Below are 15,310 nucleotides of genomic sequence, written 5' to 3' on the forward strand. Positions count from 1 at the left end.
TGGAATTTTTAAATAAGCTTTGTTAACTGTTTATGTTTAGTCTACATGATCCAGGCTAGGCCAGAAGATATCTGATTATACATATATTTGTTTACTTTCTTTCATTTTTCTTCTCTTTTTTATTTTTCTTTAAATTCTCTTTTTCCAAAATAGATATGATATGCTGTATTTAAATATATTGTTTGAGGATGTATTGTGCACACTCATTTATATATCTAGTAAAATATATCACTGATTGTTGTAAGGTTGCTTTTAAGCTTTATTATTATATAACATTATAATTTCATCTTTTTTAATCACTATCATCATCATCATCATCATCACTATAAGATTACTCAGTAAGGTTTTTGGTTGGTTGAATTGTTAAGCTTTATTATTACTATTATATTTTAACTTAAGGGCAATATATAGTTACTGGGAATGAACTGTAGGCCTGCTTTCTTGTTATAAGATTGATGATATGATATTGAAATGTAAGATTGATTATTAAATTGTAATATTGCTAGTGATGTAGGTATAGTTTTTAAAATAGAATGGCATCTGAAGCCTGTGGGTATTAGAGTTTAAATTTAACCCTTTAAAAAAGGAGAGGGAAGAAAAAAAAGGAAAAAGGAAAATTTATTTTCTTTTCCTTTCTTTTTGTTATTGTTGTGTCCTCACAAGAATATTGCATTGTTGGGAAACTGTGGTTATTGATCAGGTTGTTGGTATTGTTTATTTTATTTATAAAGACAAAATAAATAAAAAGTATTTTAATTTGCTACTGATATCTAAGAATTGCAGAAAAATAATTCCATTTTAAAAATTAGTTGAAACGTCGGTAATTAAATGTCACGTTTTTAATTTAGGCGCAGTCTCCCTTTTCACTGTATTGCAATGCCGGCCTACGTATGCTCCCCACCATTGCTAATGCAGGCCCTGCTCCATACAAACAGGAATATTCTCCCAAAAGGCTAGGGGCATGTACTCTACTGAGTACATAGCCTGGTACTTCCCAATATTAACTCCGGCATTGTACTTACTGTATGGGTGGGTTGGGGCACTTTTTTCCTGGTGAGGTCCATGTTACCTCAGTCAAAACCTGTCTGGGGTTTTCCCACCACCACATTCCAGCAATGGGTGGAGCCAGAGCCAAAAGTGGGTGGAGCTACAGAAATGACTCTTAATTTTGTCCAGCATGCAACAGGGGGGAAAAAGAGATTTGCATCCAAGCATTCTTCTTCCCCAATGCGTGTGAGCTCCCCTTTGTGGTTGGAAGGAATCAATCATTGTAGTTGGAGTTAATAATATCAGTAAACTGGAGAGGGGTCAATGAAGGGCTGTGGCCTTGGAGGGCTCTGGAGGTTTGGATTAGGAGGCCTGGAGGTACGCATTTGGCTCACAGACCAGAGGTTCCACATTCCTAACTTTATTGCATGCTATAGGATGTACGCCAGGGGTGTTGACCCTCTTTCAGCCCAAGGGCTGAATTCCATTTTGGAGAAGCTCTTGGCAGCTGCATTCCAATGGTGGGAAGAGCCAAAGGCAAAGGGGAGGGCCCCAAAGACAAAAAATAAATATTTATTTATTTATTTTCTATACCGCCCATTAACCAAAGCTGTCTGGGCGATTCACAAAAATTAAAACCAAACAGCACACAATAAAACAATTTAAAATATATAGAACATTAAAACCACAGTATAACAATACAACCACAATAAAACCTAGCAGCAGTGCAGGAGTTTAAAATACAGATTTAAAACAGCAAAACTAAAAGTTTAGAAAGCTAAAATGCCTGGGAAAAAAAAAAGGTCTTCACCTGGCGCTGAAAGGAATACAATGTAGGTGCCAGGCGAACCTCACTAGGGAGCTCATTCCACAGCTGGGGTGCCACAGCAGAAAAAGCCCTCCTCCTAGTAGCCACCCGCCTCACTTCCTTTGGCAGGGGCTCACGGAGAAGGGCTGCTGACGATGATCTTAAGGTCCAGTCAGGCACATATGGGAGGAGGCAATCCTTCAGATAACCTGGCCCCAAGCCATTAAGGGCTTTGAATGTTAATACCAGCACTTTGAATCGGGCCCGGAAATGGACTGGCAGCCAGTGCAGCTGGAAAAGTATTGGCTCGCTGGCCAGTCCCTGTTAACAGTCTTGCTGCCCTATTTTGGACCAGCTGTAGTTTCCGGACCATTTTCAAAGGCAGCCCCACGTATAACGCATTGCAGTAATCCAGACGAGAAGTTATCAGAGCATGGATAACTGTAGCTAGGCTATCTCTGTCCAGATAAGGGCGTAGCTGGTATACCAGCCTAAGCTGATAAAAAGTGCTCCGTGCCACTGAGTTCACCTGTGCCTCCAGTGACAGTTCTGGATCCAAGAGCACCCCCAAACTACGAACCTGATCCTTTAGGGGGAGTGCAACCCCCTCCAGAACAGGTTGATTATCACCTAGCTGGGCAGACGAACCACCCACTAACAGTACCTCCGTCTTGTCTGGATTGAGTTTCAGTTTATTGGCCCTCATTCAGTCCATTACCGTGCCCAGGCACTGTTTCAAACAGCCACTGCCTCACCTGGTTTTGATGAGAAAGAGAGGTAGAGCTGGGTATCATCCGCATATTGATGGCACCTCAGCCCACACCTCCGGATAACCTCCCTCAGCGGTTTCATGTAGATGTTAAACAGCATAGGGGATAAAACAGAGCCCTGTGAAACCCCATGGCACAATTGCCATGGCACAGAGCAATAATCCCCCAGCACCACCTTCTGGAATCGGCCGCCCAAGTAGAAGTGGAACCACTGTAGTGCAGTGCCTCCAACTCCCAACCCAGACAACCTATCCAGAAGGATACCATGGTCGATGGTATCGAAAGCCGCTGAGAGGTCCAGGAGAATCAACAGGGTCACACTCCCCCTGTTCCTCTCCCGGCAGAGGTCATCCCACAGGGTGACCAAGGCAGTTTCCGTTCCAAAACCAGGCCTGAAGCCCGATTGAAATGGATCTAGATAATCCGTTTCATTCAACAGTGCCTAGAGCTGTCCTACAACCACCCGCTCAAGCACCTTGCCCAGGAAGGGGATGTTGGCCACTGGCCTATAATTATTAACATCCTCTGGGTCCAGGTTAGGCTTTTTCAGGAGTGGTCTAATTACCGCCTCTTTTAAAGAGGCAGGCACCACTCCCTCTCTCAAGGAGGAATTTATAACCTCCTGGACCCAGCCAGACATCCCCTCCTTGTTTGATTTAATAAGCCATGAAGGGCAAGGGTCAAGCACACAAGTGGTCGATCGGACTTGGCCAATCACCTTGTCCACATCCTCAGGCCTCAGTAACTGAAACTCATCCAATAAAATTGGACCAGACGGTGCTCTGAACGCCTCTACCAATGGAACTGCATTAATCGTGGTGTCCAATTCATGACGAATCTGAGCGACTTTATCTTCAAAGTGCCGTGCAAACTCGTCACAGTGTGCCACCGAGGGTTCCACTGTCTCTCGCCCTGGCCCAGAATGTAACAGGCTGCGAACCACTCGGAAAATCTCGGCTGGATGACACTGAGAAGATGCAATACTGGTGGAAAAGAACTGTCTCTTTTCCACCCTTACCGCCACAGAGTAGGCTTGATAGAGGGCTCTTACCTGTGTTCGATCAGACTCAGCACGAGTTCTCCTCCACCTGCGTTCTAGCCATCTCCCCTCTTGCTTCATTGCCCTCAGCTCAGGTGTATACCAAGGAGCTGGCCGGGCTCTGCTCAGAGGGAGAGGGCGCTTGGGCGCGATCGTGTCAACCGCCCAAGTCATCTCTGCATTCCACAGAGCCACCTGGGCTTCGACAGGAGCACCAGCCATACCAACAGGAAAATCCCCCAGAACCCTCTGGAATCCATCAGAATCCATTAATCTCCGGGGGCGGACCATTTTAATAGGTCCCCCACCCTTGCAGAGGGGAAAGGCCGCCAGGAGTCTAAACCTCAGCAGGAAGTGATCTGACCATGACAAAGGGACAGATGTTAATTCCTCCACTTTCAGATCACCATCCTCCTGCCCAGTCGAGAAAACCGGATCAAGCGTGTGTCCTTTTATATGCGTTGGGCCGATGACATGTTGGGACAGCCCCATGGTTGTCATGGCGGCCAAGAAGTCCTGAGCCGCCCCGGATACAGCGGCCTCAGCATGGAAGTTGAGATCCCCCAGGACCATCATCCTAGGGGTCCTCAACACCAAGTCTGAGACCACCTCCGTCAGCTCAGGCAGAGAGTCTGATGGGCAGCGGGGTGGGCGGTACACCAACAGAATCCCTAATCTGTCCTGGGTACCCAACACAAGGTACAAATACTCAAGATCTGCACTCGAATGAGCAGGAAGCCTGGAGAGGGAGATTGAATTCCTATAGACCACGGCAACCCATCTCCCCAACCCTCAAGTTGGTGTTGGTGCTGCACTGAGTACCCAGGGGGGCACAGCTGGGAGAGAGTGACCCCTCCCAGTTCCCCTATCCAGGTCTCAGTAATACATACCAGGTCAGCCCCCTCATCCACAATCAAATCATGGATGAGGGAGATTTTATTTTGGGCCGACCTGGCATTCAGCAGCAGCACCACCAGACCCGAGGGCAGACTGGTAAGGCTGCCAGGAACCATCATGTTGGGGGAAGAATCAGAAGAGGGGACAGCTGTAAGGTGTCTAGCCCATCTTCTCCTCAGCTGGCCTGTTAATCCCCCAATGCCATACCTCCCCCTTCCCGTGACCACAGTTATAGTGGCACCTTCCCCACCCCCTGAGTTGCTCAATAGTCCTCCCAGGCACATATTAAAATGTTAGGATATAAAAATGTTCAGTAGTGTAAAAGAATATAAAAGATAAAAGAGATAAAAGAGAACAGCAGCTAAGAAGGAGCAGATAAAGTCCACGTTTGCCCCTTTCTCCCTCGTCTTTAAAGCTGCTGCCCTCTGCTGCTGCTATTTGCTGCTGGTATCTGTGGCTGCTGGTGTCTCTGGAGAGGCAGGTGGGTGGGTCTTCAGGTGCTGTTCCACGCGACTCCAAGTGTGGCGCTAAGTGCTCCTTCCCGAGCAGCCTCTGGCAACCCCGCCTTAAGTACCTGTTTGGCGGGGGCAGAAGCAGGCTTGGGATCCACCTGGTGCAGCTGCTGGCTGGTCCTCCTTCCCACAGGCTCCTTCCCGGCCTATTGAAGCTTAAAAAACCTCTTTTAACTGCCAGTCATGAAGCCTTAGGAGAAGCATTTTGACCTTTTAGAATGAGGAGAAACCTGCACAAAAGCTGGGAAAACACCTAACAATCGGTGGTCGGGGGAAAGGTATGTGGCCATCTACGGAACCCCAAAGGGCCAGATTGGGACCCAGGGTCTAAGATACTACATCCATTATGTATGCAATCCCCAGTGCCTTGGGCTGTCCCTGCCTAAGGAGAATGTACGGTGTATCTCCTTCAGATACAGAAAAGTATTTTCTTAGATTATTATTACTACACATTGTTGGTGCTGCCAATTATGAAGATATTAGAACATATAATGGGGTAGTGTACGATACTTCTAAAGAAGCAGCTCATGCACGTAATTTACTAATTGAAGATATGGAATGGCAAAAATGTTTAGTACTTGCATTAGCACTGTCGCTATGAAATCTTTCACTGTGTGATATATATTAAAATGTGAAGCAATTTCTTTAGCAATCAATATCTCAAGTTCCACTCTGCCTATTTACATATATATTTTATTAATTAAAGCATTTACCACACAGATTCGGTGAAAAATACCAAAAATCACTTTCTGGGCTAATTTCATCAAAATAATCTGAAAAATATGTGTTTGTTATGTATAAATCCAAAACTATGGGTCACAGCAATTTCTGTTTTTTTTTTTTCATTTTGAAAAAGTTTTCAAAACTGAACAACTGTCTCGTTTACTGTACCGCTCTATCTCTAATGGTTTTAATACAAATTTAATACAAAGGTGTGAAATCTCAAGATCGGGTAAAACAGCTGATTAACAAGGTAACTAAATCATGAATTACACACACATGCTTGCAAAATTTTTTGCAATGGGTACAGCTGGTATATATGTAGTTGCAGGGGTGAGCAATGAGCGGGTCCCCAAAGCATGTCCATTCTACTGTGCTCAAAATATTTCATACAAATTATTTTTAGAGAAGTGAAAACACAAAATTTAGATGTAGTCTGGGAGCTCATGAGGTTTTTCCAGTCTCATACTAAGTGCCCCAAGGAACCCACCCTGAGCTATTGAGCAATGCCCATACTTGTGTTTGTAGCCATGCTGTTGAACTATAGCCAGGTGGAGGAAGAAGGAAAAACTAGTGGGCCTATTGGAACAGACCCATTCTATTAATACAACCTATTATTGGTACACACTGCAGGCGTCTGCTGTAATGTTTTGCTTTTGCAATGTATGTGATGAGATGTCTATAGGGGAATAGCTATATAGGAAGGTCATAGTTGGCTGCTTCTAGGAAATGAGACACTACAAATAAAGACCTTCTCAATACAGAAGTAAAAATAAATGAGCTTTACAGATGTGAGCAGGTTCAAATATCCAAAATCTCTGTGCCTCTCTCGTAGATTAAGCCTCCTCTGTTTCTTTATGTTGGAAATGATTTCTCATGCTTTCTAGCAAACGTTAGCTATTGGGCTTCACTTCATACATAGGTAGAATATTAATATGATTTTTAATTTAAAAAGCCAATTATATTAATAAAGCTTGGATAATGAACTTTTATCAGTTTTTAAAATAAAAACAAATGGAAAATTACTGAAGTTGGATTGATGTATACTCAATAAGTGGCTGTCAAATTTGGATACTAAGTAATTTACATGCGTATCTGGTGCTATGGCTGCTGGATAGAATACATTTCTATATAATTCAGTGACCCAGTTAACATGTAATGACTACCCATGGGTTGTTTAAACCATGGGTAGTTGTGACCACATGGGAACAAGTGAGTGTGCTGCATCCTGCACGCTTGCCCACTTCCACTTTGTAAAACAACCCAACAAGGATCAGAGCAAGACTGAGACTTAAATAGAAATGTGGCAGCCTTTAGGCTGGTTGGCCCTGCCTCCATACTGACTGAGCTGTGATCTCTTAAAAAGGCCTGCCCTATTTTAGCAATCTCAGGCTGTGACAATGTGGGGGTGGCTGGGGTGTACAAGTGTCCTCATGGCCTGAGTCCTCAGAGTTTGAGGACAGTAATACAACCTCCTCTGGATTCAAGGGAGATGACACCTGGTGTCTTTCTAGAGAACTGCGTCCTGGGGAGGTGGAAGCCTCGTGATGCCTTTCTGTGGCCAAGCCATCTGCCTGAGCCATTAATTCTGGAGCCTCCTCGGAGGGCAAGAGGTCAGGATCCTCTGAGGATAAGGGTTTGGGGTCCTGGTCCATGACACCTAAGTACTTTTTACATCCCCAAATCTGCTTCTCTGTACTGTCTTGAAAGTTGATAAATAATTTGGATCCCTACAAGAGTTTTAACAAATATTTGTATGAAATTCTAAACTCACAGTGAAAGCAGAAATACTAAAGGGGAGCTGAAAGCTGGTGGAAAAAAGGTGCTCTGCAGCAGGTATTCTTACTTTGGGAGTCAATGTGCTTACTTTAGTGAAACATGAAGTGGCCTTTTTTAAAAAGGTGTTTGCTAGCTCACAAAGGAAATGCCAAAGTGGAAGAAGGAAATGTGGGAATGCTTGGCTAAATAGTGGAGAGGTGGAGTTTCACTCTTTCACAACAGCGAAAAGTCCCCCAAATTTTTAAAAAGCTAGGGAATGCATTACTGCATTCATAACTGCTCAGAAAATTGATTCCATTTGGCAAGCTAATACAAGTGCGAGTGTGGGGGGAGGAGTTTCCCTCGGTAACCAGCAACCCAGTGGACCAAGTGCAGAAAGGGTGCTGATGTAGGGACCAAGGCAACAAGGAGTTCTGCTGCAAAGGCACCTGGGATATGTGCCGGAGCAGGCAGGAGGCCTGAGGGGAATGAGGGGGAGAACAAGCTACGGCAAGCCCAATTGACTGGTGGGAGTACCGTGGGTTGTTCAGCAAACAACCAACTCATGCTGGCTTATTTGCAGGGTGGCTTAGCGTGATGTGCAACCCCACCCAGTCAGACATTCCACACAAGGTCAATCCGTACAATTTTCAGTAAATAGTCTGTCAATACTCAACCAAACTGTTCATTGTCTAAACTAACTAATGCTGTCTACTGACAATATTTCTTAGGTAAACAAAGAATTCTCTGAGCATGTTGGAGCCAATGGAACATATTTTTAAATAGACTTCAAGTGTTGTCAAAATAATTCATATCATTATGGGAAAGGATTTCGAAGTATAGCCATAGATTGTCATAATTTGCTAAAGCAAATTCTTAGGATTAACAGACAAAGGCCAACTTATCCCATATACAGGAAATAAAAAGCAACTTTAGACAATATTATCCAGTTATGTTATTGCAGCTTGCACAGGTTTTTTTGCATGCAGTGTCAACTATCCTGAAAAGATGGATTAAAGAAGATTTCAAAGAAGTACATTCCAAACATTCTATATATAGCTATTCAGGCATAAAAATAATTTACAATAGATTAGGAACCCACTGAACAAACCACATCAAAGCATAGATAAATTCTGAAGATAGAGAAAGATTATTCTCTTTTCTACCTTAATTGTGAAGCTGCAGGTAACTTACTTTTCTTTAAGGAAATCCACTACCCTTTTGAAGTCTGCCACACAGTATTCTCTCTTCATGTCCATGAGTACACTATCAGAGGCAGATTGAACTGGTACATGAAGAAAAGCATAGACTCTTGGATGGTTGAGAATTTTTGCCATTTCCTAGAATATTAAAAATAAAAACAGTATTATGTTACTATATCATGATAGGTGTAGCATCATCTCTATGCACCACCAATGCACACAAAAAATGTCACACAGATTAACCAACATGACAGTACACACATATTTCAGACTGCGCCCATTGTGTCCTTATTTACAACAATAGTAAATATACATACTTAAGCAACAGAACATCTAAACATGATAGGAGAAGATGGAATGCTCTACAGTTAACATTATCTATCTATTTATTTATTTCATTTCATTTCGATACCACCCAATAGACGAAGCTCTCGGGGCGGTTTTCAAAGGAGACTTAAATTAGTGACTTAAACCCTTGGATAATATGCTGCTTAATGGGATATGCAATTCCACTTCTATATAATATGAATGTGCCCTATCACTATATATATAGTATTTCTGTTTTGGTTAATAAGAATTGGCTTTACAATAAGAAATAAAATGAGAGCACTAGTATACTCAAACACATGTGAAGAGCCTTCAGCAGACATCCTGATCAGTGTTATTGGAGCTAAAACTTACTTCCGAGCTTGGATGTTTACAATCAAGGCATAAAAAAAATCACAGGGCTGGAAGGGATCGGAAGATTACTCATATCCAAACCCCACAGACCAGCCATCCACAGACTAATCCAGGTACCCCAGGCCACATTTTCGCCACAACCAGAACGCAGGAACAAAGAGGGTACACCAAACTAAGGAGCGGGCAGAGAATATAGCTCTGGATCATACAAGGTTCTTTGAATGTAACCTATCTCGGTAAGCTCAAAGAACTTGCATTCAAGCTGATTATGAGAACTACTAGTACCGATGTTGAATGATACTTTTATTCCTTGAAGCACTGTGTGTGACAGCTCCAAATATCACTTAAAAATTTATCATCACTGACTCATCTGGAGATTCAAATGCAAAGCGCTGCATGTGCTAGGGAAAATCCGTTATCTTCATTGCATCAGGACACTGCATTATTTGAAAACTATCTGTAGACTTGTCTATAACATGGAGTCAGCATTACACACCAGTACTAAGTACATGCTTTGCTAAAATAATGGCTTTAGTTGGATAATATGCAAAATCTTAAACACAGTTTGCAAACAACAGTGACTGAAAAATGCTGAAAAATAATATGCCGAAAAATGGTTGGCACCTCAGACAACATAGCTGGAACTATGGGTTAGTTCACACATGCAAGTAGGTCACTTGATTTCTCATCAATTGATCATTCAGCACACAGCCGAATATGTGAAATACTTTTACTGAAAACATGTCTGAGGTGAAGCAAAGAGATATGAAAGTTCCGTGGTGTCTCACTTTGAAGGCCCATTCACACATGCAACTCAACGCTGATCCTGCAGTCATCAAGTGAGGAATAGGCATGTGTGAATGTGCCCTGCTTTCATTCCTTCAATTCTGTTGTCTGTATGGCTTGTCAAACTTTTCATTGCCAGTAGGGAAGTGTGAAATGTATATATTTATTACATTTCTATACCTCGCAATAGCTGAAGCTTTTTGGGTGGTCACCCTTCCCCAAAATGAGGCCCATGTGAAGAATGATGTGCCATATCCCTTCATTCTACTGGTGGTGGAATTTGCCTCACTGTCTGTTGCTAAGGGGAAGATTAAAAACAATGTTTTTCCAGGTTTTTCTTGTAAATGGGGCGGACAAATTTGATTACCTGGCAAAGATCTCCCTTCCACCTCACTTATCTTTCTGGTACTTCTCTATCACAGCTCTCTGGATCCCAACCCATGATTGGTCCTCACTGTTGATTAGTTCACTCGGGTTTCAAAAGTGTACTTCCCCAATAGATAGCAAGTTAAAATTAGACACAAATCTAGTAAGGCCATATGAGGCATAACTGACAGGGAGATATGTCCTTTATATAGTATGGCTAATTCAATCCAAGGTATAAACACATCGAACACAGAAAATGTTTTAGGACACAGAACAACCATATACTTTACCCAGCAGGAGACTGAAGCAGTCAGACCACCTGTATTTTCAATACTGTAAAATAAAATCTAGAATAGCTATATTACAATAAAAGGCTGTAAAACCTACCTATTTAAAATTATTTCTAGGCCACCTTTAAGGTTGAAACCTGGCTCAAACAAGGAACTAAAGCTGGGATTCCTCAATTTTTGTAAGGGCCCTCACTTCAGAGGCTAAGGCATAATGTGAGCCACAACCCATGATTTTGTCATTCTACCCCTCAGGGTTGATGCAGTGGAAGAACCTTGCAACAGAAAGTTTAACTGCTATAATTTCTCTTAGTCCATACAAAAAACTCTTCAGTTGCCTTCCATATAATCTCACTTGCCTTTACAACAGCAAGGTGAATGCATCAAAGACTGACTAGAGTAACTGATATGTAAATTCATATATCCAGGTGAGTGTGCCACCTTGCATTTTTATACAAGTGACTTAATTTCATGCACAAATCCCAAAGAGGAAGATAATGTTGTAGAGATCAACAATTCCCCACATAATTTTATCAAGATATCTAAAGTATATTACTATTAATTTTTCTTTTCTCTCATTTAAAAATTGTACCCAAAATATTGGTCTCAACAAACACACAAACAAAAAACCAAAACAAAATCTTGATGATAATGAAACAAATTCTGTGACTGCAGATTATTCAGATGATGTCGCAAAGCAGAAAATGTGTCAGGTCATCTATCAAGGAACACAAAAGATTTTATGCATTCAAGTCAAATGACAGATTTGTAGCAGCAGAGGTGGTGGCTGATAGAGCTTTAATTACCCATCAGAATATAAATACCTTGTCTAGTGATATATCATTTGTTTATTAATGTACAAATATGAAAAAGAAAAACTGAAGACAGTTAATTAGGCAAGGTCTATATTTGCCCTGTGTTAATAACCTTATCTTTGTCCTGGATTTCTGAACCAATAGCAATTATACAGGTAAGTATTTTATTTTTTACAAAAGTATATAATTTTTTCTTTGTAAAACTGTATTTTCCAGCGGTGCTTAGATTTACTACTAGAAATTTACCAAGACTCAATTAATGCTGATCCTCCTCCTGCTGCTGTTAATCCATGGACAAAATTAGCCACAGCTCCAAAGATTTGCAAGAGGCAGATGGCATTTACAAGTGACTGACAGAAGACTTGACACTGAGCACAAGATTTAAGAGAGGAAGACTCTAAATTCAAATATCCCTTAATTATCTCTCACCAACAATGGGAATTAGGGAGAACATTGTGATGGATTTTAATTGCGGTAGGCTGCTCTAACAGCCAACTTTAGGAGAAAAGCTAGGTAGAAATACAAGCTTGGATCAGAGTTGGACAAGCAGAACTCCACTCATGAAATGGGGCTTTTCTGCACCATCCTTCCCTCCATGACCCCCTGTGCACCCTGCAAAGCCGCTCTAGAGGAGAACCCTCTGGAACGGCATGGAATGTGACACTCTGCTTGCACAAGGCACCCTCACCCAATCCCCCCCCCCCCGCAGTCATCTGTGCTACAGCCCACACTGTTCTGGAGGATCCCCTGACCTCCAGGAGTAGCTTTTCAAAGGGGATAGGGGATAGCATTGAGGGGAAGGGGGCAGGAAAGTCCAAGTATGCAAGTAAAATCCCACTTGTGCTAATCTGGATATGACCCATAATAAATTATTCTAGGATAACACACACATATGCACGGCAATCTAAGAAGAGAGGTAAAACCTCTTACAAATTCACTTCTGCTCCAGAAAGTATGGGCATTTTAAGTTAAGGCACCAACCTTAACATGCCCACCATGAAAACAGCACAGAGGCTGACAGCCTTTGCATATTGTGCTCACAACGAAGCTGCCATGCATGTATGTTTTGCTTTGGTCTTTCAGCAACAGTGTAGCTGGTTCTATATAAACATTTAATAAGAATTTGGTTGAAATAAATGACACGGAACACCCAGTGGGAAAAAAATGGGATGCAACAGCAACATCAATCTGGAAATAAATCCTATTGTTATTTACAAATCCCATTAAGTGGCTGTGAAAGAATACAATGGGGACTGGGAGTGGGGCAAGATGGTGTGGGAAATGGGGAAGGCACCACAGAGAATGAGTGCAATGGGTGAAACAATCCAAGAGTACAGGGACTGGGCACGACTGCAGGAACTGGGTGGAACAGGACTAAAACTATGACAAAGGTTCTCAGTGAAAGAAGGGATGAGAAGACCAATAGGAGACCATACCGCATCATGTCACAAGACCTCTCTCTCTGTTATTTCACCAGCTTTGGGTATTTTTATGTGCTGGTTTCCTATAAGAAGAGCCTCGTGTGGCGCAGAGTGGTAGGCGGCTGTATAGCAACCAAAGCTCTCCCCACGACCTGAGTTCAATCCCAGCGGAAGCCGGGTCTCGGGTAGCCGGCTCAGGTTGACTCAGCCTTCCATCCTTCCGAGGTCGGTAAAATGAGGACCCAGCTTGCTGGGGGAAAGGTAGTCATGACTGGGGAAGGCAATGGCAAACCACCCCGCTAGTCTGCCAGAAAAACGCTAGTGCAAGCGGCGTCCCTCTAGACGAGAACTGCACTTGCTGAAACCCCCAAGAAATCTGAGGATCATGCTTAGAGAGTCAGGAGACACCAAGCACAATTGGGTTTTGGGGCACCTTGGCCAAGTGAAACTGAATTTGCTCAACGTGGGACTGGGCGTGCAGAGTGAGCGGAGCTGTAATCCGAGTCACTGCGCCTGAAGAAAGTGGACGCCCATCGATGGTCTCCACAGTCAAGGGGGCAGGAAGAGGCAGGGTAGGAATATTGTGGAGGTGTGTGAACGTTTCATCTATGAAACTGGTTGTAGCCCCAGAGTCCACTAAAGCCAGGCCTCCACCCCACCCCACTGGGAGGAGCGGAGGTGAACCTGAAATAGCAGATGGGATGTGGTGGGAGGTGGGGGAGGGGGCAGGAAACGTGGGGGAATTGGAGGAGGGAAATCTTGACCCCCCGCACCCTGCCGGGTCTGTCGGCGCCCTTCCAGCCGACTATCGATCTGGAGGCAGGTCTGGATGAGGTCCTCCAAAGTAGGCGGGCTAGGCGGGAGTGCCAACTCATCCAAGATCTCATCGTTCAAACCATCCAAAAACTGAGCCACCAGCGCTGCATGATTCCATTGTGAATCCTGCATCAGCAATCGAAAAGTAGTTGCGTAGCTAGAAACTGAGTCCTTGCCCTGCCTGAGGTGGCGAATCTCCTGAGAAGCTGTCTACATGCGCAGGGGGTCACCAAAAAATCTGGCCATCGCTGTCATGAAGGCTTGATAGTCCCCTAGCAGGGGGTCATTAGTGAGAAGAAGCCCCAAAGCCCATTTAGCTGCCATGCCTGAGAGTAGGTTAATGATAAAGCCCACATGAACCAGTTCCGTCAGGAAATCCTCAGGTCGAAGGCGCATGTACAGCTCTGCTTGGGCACGGAAAATCTGAAAAAGTCCTTTCTCACCAGAAAACTTCTCAGGCAGAGCCACTGGGCACTTGCGGTGGGGGGGAATAGGAGGGGGTGGGGGTTGAGCAGCAGCTTGCAAGGCGCGCACAGCAGTCGTTAGTTGAGCAACTTGATCACGAACAGCCTGGTTCTTTTGCACGAGAGCTTGCACCGCGGGGTCCATGGCAAAGTCCATAGGCAGTAGGAGAAGAGAGAGAGAGAGAAAAAAGAGGAACGGGGACCAAGCTGTCAGAAGCCCCCCCAGCTGCCTCTTTAAGTCCCCTCCAGCAGCCAACTCAGGACACAGACGAAAGGGATTCTTTCCAAGACTTTATTCCTTTACAACTTAATGACTCTTTCAGATGCTAATCACCAGCGACTAAGCAAGGAAACGCACTGGGGTAGTTAGCAGAGTAGCCTAAGCTCCGGGTAAGGCAGTTGGTCCCCGTTTGAAGGGGAAGAGCAGGAAAACTCTGAACTTATGGGCTATGGAGAGGTCCTCCCTCTTACCTGGGGATCCTTGGAATGCGACCGTTGTTTTAGCGCCAAGCGGGCAGAGTGCTGCCTCTCGGCGCCCTCCACCAGGTGCCGCTCTCTCCGTCTCTGCTGAGCATCCAGCAAGATCCCATCCCCTGCTCTCTCACTGCTAGGGTCTCTCTCTCTCTCTCTCTCTCTCTCTCTCAGAAATGCAGGCAGGAGGAATCTCTCCCTGCCGCTGTGCCTGTGAGAGATGAGCGAGCTCCTCTCCCATGGGTGGTTGGTCCTCCTCAGAATCAGAACTACTCTGGGGCTCTATGGGCTCAGTATCCACCCTGACATCCAGCTCCACATTTAACGAACAGTAGAAAAACGAGGAAAGACTATAGGGCTTGCTCAGGGGCAGCAATGAAAGACAGGGAAAGTTTAACCATTAGCTGACTGCACAGGAATAATAAAATTGTGATGAAATCAACTCAGCACTCATCTCAAAGATGGCACGTTCTATTAACATTGGGGAATATACTTATAATCACTTGCTAA

At 43.9% G+C, this 15,310-nt stretch overlaps 1 protein-coding gene across 10 annotated transcripts in view; it reads right to left on the reverse strand.

Annotated features, from left to right (window-relative positions):
- The window catches only part of CDKAL1 (CDKAL1 threonylcarbamoyladenosine tRNA methylthiotransferase), a 461,612-nt gene that overhangs the window by 151,321 nt on the left and 294,981 nt on the right, over positions 1 to 15,310 (reverse strand). For all 10 annotated transcript variants that reach the window (XR_014790207.1, XR_014790208.1, XM_084850143.1 and 7 more), the window contains one exon: positions 8,686 to 8,831. Coding sequence is in view for 8 of the 10 variants with exons in the window: in XM_084850143.1 (XP_084706269.1) it covers positions 8,686 to 8,831 (146 nt within the window). In the remaining 2 variants the exon portion in view is untranslated. The remainder of the gene's footprint in view (positions 1 to 8,685; positions 8,832 to 15,310) is intronic.

The sequence above is a fragment of the Heloderma suspectum genome, chromosome 4, assembly GCF_057233095.1.
Source record: "Heloderma suspectum isolate Gila_16-S chromosome 4, 16-S_ref, whole genome shotgun sequence".
NCBI classification, from domain to species: domain Eukaryota; kingdom Metazoa; phylum Chordata; class Lepidosauria; order Squamata; family Helodermatidae; genus Heloderma; species Heloderma suspectum.